This window comes from Priapulus caudatus, unplaced genomic scaffold (genome assembly GCF_000485595.1).
Source record: "Priapulus caudatus unplaced genomic scaffold, Priapulus_caudatus-5.0.1 Scaffold648, whole genome shotgun sequence".
NCBI lineage: Eukaryota > Metazoa > Priapulida > Priapulimorpha > Priapulimorphida > Priapulidae > Priapulus > Priapulus caudatus.
Genome location: NW_014577709.1, coordinates 78,918 through 87,748, shown reverse-complemented (window position 1 = coordinate 87,748; position 8,831 = coordinate 78,918). Strand labels below are relative to the sequence as shown.

The 8,831-nt window shown below is 41.9% G+C and overlaps 2 protein-coding genes across 4 annotated transcripts in view; one reads left to right on the top strand and one right to left on the bottom strand.

Moving 5' to 3' along the window:
• LOC106812439 (mitochondrial import inner membrane translocase subunit TIM14-like) overlaps positions 1 to 1,520 on the top strand; it is a 4,829-nt gene extending 3,309 nt beyond the window's left edge. The window contains exons 4-6 of one of the 2 annotated variants that reach the window (XM_014816324.1): positions 346 to 428; positions 768 to 838; positions 1,079 to 1,520. In XM_014816324.1, the coding sequence (XP_014671810.1) occupies positions 346 to 428; positions 768 to 838; positions 1,079 to 1,146 (222 nt within the window). In that variant the 3' untranslated portion in view covers positions 1,147 to 1,520. The remainder of the gene's footprint in view (positions 1 to 345; positions 429 to 767; positions 839 to 1,078) is intronic. The other variant, XM_014816325.1, reaches the window with a different exon arrangement.
• LOC106812438 (SNF-related serine/threonine-protein kinase-like) overlaps positions 1 to 8,831 on the bottom strand; it is a 55,974-nt gene that overhangs the window by 4,421 nt on the left and 42,722 nt on the right. Inside the window, exon 5 of one of the 2 annotated variants that reach the window (XM_014816322.1) lies at positions 7,271 to 7,354. The exons of the other annotated variant lie outside the window; for it this stretch is intronic. The gene's annotated coding sequence lies outside the window, so the exon portion shown is untranslated. Of the gene's footprint in view, positions 1 to 7,270; positions 7,355 to 8,831 lie in introns of those variants that run through there. 2 annotated transcript variants of the gene reach the window in all.

The following is an 8,831-nucleotide window of genomic DNA, read 5'->3' as shown; positions in this document are numbered from 1 at the left end:
TAATAATATACAAATGTCACATGACATTTGTCATTATTAATCCCTGTTAATATTTACATTGTCAGCTTGCCTAACGTGCGTAGTCTGAAGAAAGTCGTGTGTACCCACTGCCATTTAGCATTAGTGTGCCTGAGCATAGACCTTGTAATAGTAGCTCTATATAAATTCCTAGGTTTCACCTGCCGTTCGTATCTAGTACATCGTCTCACTGTTGGACGTGAAATTGAGATAAAGCTTGAAGCACAATGGTTGCAACTGAAATTTGTCTGGTTCGTTAGAGTGGTTGTGATATTTCCTGGGGACTACGGACGGTTCAATACTATTCTTTTTTTATTCCATTTTCAGTCATTTGCTAATAGTAAATATTATAAAGGAGGATTTGATATGAAGATGTCAAGAAGAGAAGCTGGTCTTATTCTTGGAGTCAGGTATCCCACTACAGTATACACAAATTCTTATATAACAATTTTGTTTTAGGGCGTATCGTGTTAACATTATTGGTATATCTTCTTTTAACTGTCTTTTTAATAAATTATTGATTGCTGAATGAATATTGCTACTTGACTCGGTTATCTGTGAATTGAAGGTCAGAAGTTAGCTTCAGTAGTTCAAATTGTAATGCTTAAAAAGTATCTTTGAACTTAATTTGCCTTTTGAGTTATTGGCCTCACATTGGATACAGTTGTGGTTAGTTTGCTGTTTGTAATTCTGCGTTTACTTTGAACTGCGATGAACTTTATAATAAACTTTTAATTGTATCATTTCAGCCCTTCCTGTAGCAAGGCTAAACTGAAGGATGCTCATAGAACCATTATGTTAGCAAACCATCCTGATAGAGGTAGGAAAATCACCAATTTCTCATCTCTGTATTTTACACGATTTATTCTCTAACTTTCTAACACCACGTCTAAAATTTACGGTCAGTCAATTGCTTAGGTCTAAGTAATGCATCAAATATAAGTTGTGAGGTTGTGCAGAATGTGTTCAGAATTACAAGGTGAGTATGCTACTCGCGTATAACGAGTTGTTCAGGCCGCATTGCTTGTACTTATTTCATGTTTGCTTTATTTACCACCAGGTGGCTCACCATATATTGCATCAAAGATAAATGAGGCTAAAGACTATCTAGAGAGTGGAAAGCAATGACGTATAACTGGTCACTCCCTGCGTGGATTGTATATTAGATTGTGTAAATTAATGATGAGTAAATATTGTAGAAATTACTGCTACTATCATTATGTATTAAATTTCAACAGTCATATTAACAGAGCATCTTCTGTTGCCGTATTGTTCATGTATACAATGCGTACGTATTGTTCATGTTCATTATTTCTATATTGTACTGAATCAGGTTTACAATAGTTGCCAAGTTTATTATTGTACACTGGTGTCCTGCCCAGATTTATTTTGTTTGCATACTTTTGCTTCGGTCTAAAATGATAGCTGTAATATGTGATAGGATTATTAATAAACAGTACAAACCCATTTTTGCTGCATGAATAAACTGGTTTTACTTTGTCGTTTTGATATTAAGGTTGTATATAAGTACACCTTGATATTAATCTACGTAAATTAGCATGCACAGCTTCTCTGAATATTTCATTGTCATATACCCTAACTTCTGCTCCAAGTTTTGTTTAACCTCCCATTATACTCCCAAATTATTCTCCCATAGATTATAATGTGAGCACCTTTCTGCAATTTTACTTTGTTTTGGCAACACCTAATTATAAACATACACGTACTTATTAAATATAGAAGCTGTTAAATATGGAAGAATGAACCATACAACACTGGGGAGCAACCATGTCTACAAGGGAGCTAAAAGGGAGAAAAGAAAACGCAATATCTGAATCACAGTGATGCGTTTTCTCTCCTGTGTAATAAAACCTGTTAAAGCGAATGTTAAAAAGCTACATGGTAATTAAACCAACTAACGTCTGAAAAATTTCCTAGAGCATGTGTGCGTAATTGAAGGGCTAAATAGCAAAGGAATAGTAAGGTACAAGCACATTACGACCACAAGAAATAATGAAAGGACTTAATGAATCTTATGCAAGATTCACATTACACTATATACATGCACGTATATATATACCAGGAGTAAATAGTTTCAAAGCGGTTATCTCTCTTTCTCTCTCCTCTCTCTCTAAACCATCTATCACTCTTCTCTTTCTCTCTCACACTCTTTCTTGCTCTCTTCCTCTCTCTCTCTCTCTCTCTCTCTCTCTAACTCATCTATCACTCTTCTCTTTTCTCTCTCACACTCTTTCTTGCTCTCTTCCTCTCTCTCTCTCTCTCTCTCTCTCTCTCACCCAGTGTTTCAGATTAGTAAATTTCAATGTCAGTTGTTCATGTGGCATGCAAGTGATGTGTGGCTGTTACCAAACGATATATCAGAACTTTTACAACGATGTTTAGCTGGCACACATGTATTGGTTTAAATATGAATAAATAACCATACATTATAACAGTTGTCCAGTAAATTTACAACAAACAGCAGCTTAAAAAAAATTGTTCGGAAAGCACAACAATATACCTGAAAACCAGAAGCAATAACATTTCTCATACCGATTTATAATTTAGACGTGTAGTTTACACAGGCTATATATTATAATTTATAGTTTAGTTACTTTGCAACAGGCTTACACAATTTAGTAATACACTTTATTACAAATGTTACCATCTGGGTTTCAGGGTAGGATTTGACAAACACTGGACCTTAGGATCTCAAACCATTTAAACACATGCTACTCATCATGACACTACATACTATACAGCAAAATATGACGTCCACAATATCTTCACTATTTACAACAATGCATAACAAAACAATGAATTGCCACACCAAAATTTTGCAATATATAATGAACCTGCATAACAATAAAACAATTCTTAATAACTATACACAAACACAATGCTTTCCAAATTTAAGTTTTATCTCCAAGCGTGTTTTAAAGTATTCATGTAAATGAGTTAAAAATACTTCGGTCACGCATTTGAATTGTGTGCGCAATGGAAAACAACAGAGGTCACCATTTCTTGTGAAATACATGCTACTGACATGCTTTTCTTTATATGCCCAGTAAAACTCATGCTATGCTGGATGAGAGACAACTAGTGTATTTCCAAACTTTTCCGTTATAATACATCACAATATACTATTCCATGGTTTTGATATGTTGCCACATTGGCATGGCAATTAACTGAATCTATATAACGAAATTGTTCATTACTATTATTCAGTTAAGAGGGATATGTACCCTCTCGCGGGTCGATGGGTTATGAAACTGTAGTCTGGAAATGTGAATGCTGCAACGACATACAACGACAATGCGTAGGCGGCGTAAACAATGTTTTATACCGTTTATATGCCATGCCTTTGTAATTAGAGCGATTACAATTAGGGCTGCCTGAATAAATATTAGTAAACGTCTCAATACAACTAAACACTGCATTTCCAGCAATAACTTACTAAAGGGATATCTACGTAGGCTATCCTTTTCTTCTAAATGAACACACCAAAATGATTCTGACCAACACCACTTTGCTGTGTTAGGCTAATTAGAGCTGAAACTAAGTTTTGCGAATAGTAATGTCTTATAAAAATGGCAATTTACAGAGGAATTATGTGGAAGCACGGATGTCCCACACAGTTGCAGTTGACTGACGTCGGTGCAATTATGCATCGCAAATGGCACACACCTAAACTGCAATTCTCAATTCCATAACACAAACATAACTATCACATTTCTATAAAAGGTATCTCAATAAAATCCTCTACAACCAATAACAGATATAGTATATAATTACGTTATATTACCATCATAAACGAGCAATTTGCGTGTGGCAGATCCATGCTTCCAGTATGAACTATCTAAATTACACGTAGATTTGCAATGAAACTATTACAACGCCGATGCACACGTAATGGGTGTCAACACTATAGTGCTGTCAACCCATAAAAGCAGCTACATGAATCTACAGAATATCGATCGTCCAGGGGTGTGTACAATAGGGGGGGGGGGGTCCAGGGGTTCCGTACCCCCCTGCTCGCTCAGAAAACGCATCTAAGGGGGTCTAATTTCAAAAAAATTCTGAAGGAGGACCCCCCAGACCCACCTTTCGCGTGCTCGCAAGTTTGGGTTACGGTTAGACCCCTTGGTACAAATCACGAGACACTTTTACCCAATAATCACACGAAACAACAAAAACTGTGCACGAAGCTGCGCATCACAACTAAAACTAAACTGTCTGTCTGTTCATGACGGAAATTAAATCTTCTCGCGCAGATCACACTTAATACATGCGTGCCCTGGATTGCAACACTCCGAAAACTGCTGGTACCAATATCCTTCGACTTGATTCGAACCAATTTCCACCAATCGCAGCACCACAGGTAGAGCCATTACATTTGTTGTGTCTTTGCTTCATATGTAAAACCACAACCCAGCTAACAGCCCTCAAGACTTAACAAGCTATAGCATTAGTGCAGTCTAAGCACATCAAATTGGTTTTAATTCCTGGTTTCACACAAAAAATTTCTGTAAATGAATCGACAAGGGAATCAGTAATGGGAGTTAATTAAGCAGTTCATCTTAATTAAGCATGGAAGACCTATATGGCATATCCGTACCAACTGAAAACAAACCATATAGCAACATAAACAACCAAGTAAAACACCAACTAAATAATTACACTACAATTAGCAATTAAATTAAAGATATTTTCTTCATTTCTACCTAAAATGACTTTGCATATAATATATATTAAACCTGCTTAAATTCACATTTAACTAAATTAAACACATATATACATACAAACTATTCGTTTAACGTGTATTGTTTAAAACTGGAAGACAGTACGGGAAATGCAGAAACCACGATGCACGATGCACGTGCACACAGCGACCATTACACAGCGGACTGAATAATAATACCAACACTATCCTAGCCATGCACAGTTTATCATAAAATGTACCTAGCTGAAATAGCACACAACGCGTTAGGCCATTACTAGACCCGATGCTGCTGCCTAACTGTGAATAATAGTTACGAGTCGATTACAGAATTGGATGGCCTGTTTTATAAAAAGAATACACGTTTGCATAGAGCAATGGATAGAATATGGATATTTCTTTGTACTTGTTGATATGTGTTATAAAGGCATGAAGCAAGAGTGACGGTGTGTGATAGGCTGAAAGAATGAAAATGTAATCTTTTAGAGAGGGCAAGACGAGATGTTTTATCTATTGTTAATGAATTCCCCATTACAATTAATAGAAAAAAAAATTCAATTCGATAATTAAATAATCCTTATTTCTGAAGGGTTGAATATAGCTGTCCAGATTTTATGGCAAATCTCAACATTTTTGAAAGAGAATCACCAGTATACAGAGGCAGGCCAGGTAATATACGGCGATAACACATCAACTGATCAGTAAAATCAGCACAGGAAACTGAATGTAGAGATCGTTGCCTGTTGCCAACGTTCTGACGGCACAGCCCGTGTTCGATTGAGATGCATTCTAGCTCAGGAAATCACATTTCACACTGTTCACACACCAGACATTGCACCAGCATCAGTTGCTGCAACAGGTTTACACTGCAGACAACTTGTGTGGTAAGCAAGTTGAACTAGGACTAAGCCGACAGTATTCACAGCACATACATAAGAAATGCCCTGTTACAACCCGTGCGCATGCACACACACACGTACGCACGCACGCACGCACACGCGCACGCACACGCACACGCACACAGTTTTGGATGGTGTATGGACCACCAATGCCTCCGTCCTTTTGTGCAACATAGGTTCCTTCATTTTCTAAATTTGTATAACATTCATCTCCTTTGCATAAAGTTGCCGCCGTGTATTCTACTGCACAGAATTTGGAACACTGCTTTAGTGCAACAGTAAACGCACACCTTCTAGTGACCAATGACCGACACATTCATCATTGTGTAAATGCACAGTGTGTGAATATTCCTACAGTCTAAAATATATTACAATCAGGATCGACGACGATCACCAATAGCACGAGTCATCACAATGTGAAGACCACTAGTCCGCGCCGGAAACACCGCATCGTGCCGCGCGTCACACGACGCTACAGCACTTCGAAGTCACCACCACCGCCTCGCAGCCGTCTTTGGAATTCTTCAAGATCTTGCCCTTGAAGCCGTTGCAGTTCACATCGAGAACCTTGCTCTCCTTGTCGCGAATACGCGAGTTCAGCTTCTTCAGCCGCGACTGCAGCTCGACGATTCGCGCGCCTTTCTTCGTGGCAGGTGCCTCTTTCTTCGGGGAGGAGGTGTCGATGATGAGAGCTCCCTTCTTCGTGGCGGGGGCTTCCTTCTTCGGGGAGGAGGTGTCGATGATGAGATGACCATCAAGGTTCGCCGGCGCGCCCTGGCGGCCTTCGTTGTCGGCATTCGTCTCGTTCTTCCCGCCACGCTTCTTCCCTCCTCCTCCTCCTCCGCCGCTACCCTTCGTCGTCTTCCTCCCCTTCTTCTCCGTCGCCTTCTCGCTTCCCCTCGTGTTCTTCCTTCCTTCCCGATTCCCCCCGCCTCCCCCCGTCCCACCGTCGTTCCCGCCGCCGCCGCCGCCGCCGGGCGGCTTGTCATCGTTACCGGAATCGTCGTGCGAATCGCGCCGCGGGATGCTGCTCTTCAGCTTCTCCTTTCGAGTCTCCCCGTCGTCGTCGCTCGCCTCCGAGCTGCTGCAGTTCGACCCGCTGCGGTGCTTCAGGCCGAGCCGCCGCTGGAGCACGTCCGGCGCGGCGGCGGCCGCGCGTCGAGGCCGGAACGCCGGCGCGCGCTCGTCGTCCGACTCGCCCTCCTCGTAGATCTCGTTGAGCGCGAGCTGCGGCGAGCTCTTCACCGTCTTCAGCGAGCGCGGCAGCGACTTGCTCTTCGCGACGATCTTCTGCCGGTGCAGCGACGGCGACTCGTTGTCGACGCTGCGCGGCAGCGTGCTCACCGTCTTGCTCGGCGACGCCGTCGGCGACTTCATCCGCTTCGAGAGCGGCATCGTCGGCGGCTTCTCGCGGATCGGCGACAGGATCGCGTGGTCGACGAGGCCGCGCGGCGGCGGCGACAGCGACGCCGTGGCGCCGATGCGCGGAGACGGGCTCCGGGACTTCCGCCGCGCATCCTCAGCCTCTTCCTCGTCCTCCTCGCAGACGATGCTGAACGCGCGCTGCCGGCACGGCCGCGCGGCGTCGTCCGACGTCGACGTCTCGGACGTCGTCATGCGGTGCTCCGCGGCCGACGACGGCGGGGCGGCGGCGAGGATGCCGGCGTTCAGGCTCTTGCTCATCGGTTCCTTCTTGACGCGGTTCATCGTCTGGCACCTGAACGCAAATCCGACCAGAGAACTTTACACCGAGATATCAAAATTGCATTACGAATCACTTTTTTTAAATATTTTTGTTTTAGAGGTTATGGCCGATTATTTTTACAAGATTGTCGCGTCATGAAAAACTTCATACAGATTTTCGTGCATCTTTTCATAAATGCCTGGCACCTAAACGCAAATCCGATCGGAGCACTTTACGCGGGCCCAGATATTAGCATTGTGTAGCGACATAATATAAAAGGGTAATTAGCGACGTCAAAGGGTAATTAGCGACAGTGGGATTATGCTGAAAGATTGTCCTGAAGTTGTCTTCTGTCGCTAATTAACTTTCACTGCCATTATATTACGCCGCTATGATTGTATTAAGATTTTTTTTTAAATCTTTTATTTTAAAAGTTAAAACGTTACAGATTTTCGTGCATCTTTTCAACTTATTTCATGAAATAAAACCTTACAAAAGATTCCAGGGACCATTTACTGGTTCATGCTATGAACAACTTATGGCTAAAAGTTTAGGTCCCAACCCTTCCTTGCTGTTTCTGAGAAATGTAAAGAAAAACATTTTTGAGATAAATTTACAATTTTTGCGATTATTTTCATCGTGAGCGTAGAAAGACATCTCTTCAGTGGCGTAGTTAGGGGGGCTATGGCACCCCTGTTGATCCTAAAGTTTAAAAAAATAAAAAATAAGAATTGTTCTACTAAAAAGAGAATTGTCCTAGTCAGAATGAAGGCTGTACATGTACTCAAAAGTGCCTCAAGTACCATCTCCTGCAATCTACATTTTCAACATTTTCTGGGGGAGGACCCCCATACCCCCCGCCTGTGTTTCACCCCCTCCTCGTAATCCTGGATCCGCCACTGAACAGTTACATATCTAGGGAGCAGAGAACAACGACCACAAATGTCGCCTTGTTACATGGCGCACAAAACAAAGATTGCAGAGCTGAGAGTCGGGGAGCATAGGGTGTGGAGAGGGAAGCGGAGGAACTATTAAAATATTAAGTCATTCACTATTTTGCGCAGTTCGCTGTTTTCGGCCACCCTGTTAAAAAATCCTGGCTACGCCCCGGCATCTCTTATTAAATATATGTGTTCGAATGAATTTGATGAGCAGTTATGTTGTAATGGTCTTTAAAGAGGTACCCGTCCGTAACCCTAACTGTATCCTTAACCTAAGAAAATACGACTTAATACGAGAACATACAACTATAAGAATGGTGACGAATCTATGGGTACGTTACACTGGGCTAACAATTTATTTCCAAACTGTCCCCTAGGTGGCAGTACCGTGTTTGTTGTCACAGACAGTCTACCGGATGAACGGAGGGGACCAGACATCACCAATCGTTAATTGAAGAGCTTAGGGGTATAAAACTACTACGACTTATTATCAGCCAAAACCTGTAGTCCAGTCATAAAGTGGCAAAAAAGGCCTCTACCTGGAAATCGAGTGAAACAAGCTGGATTCT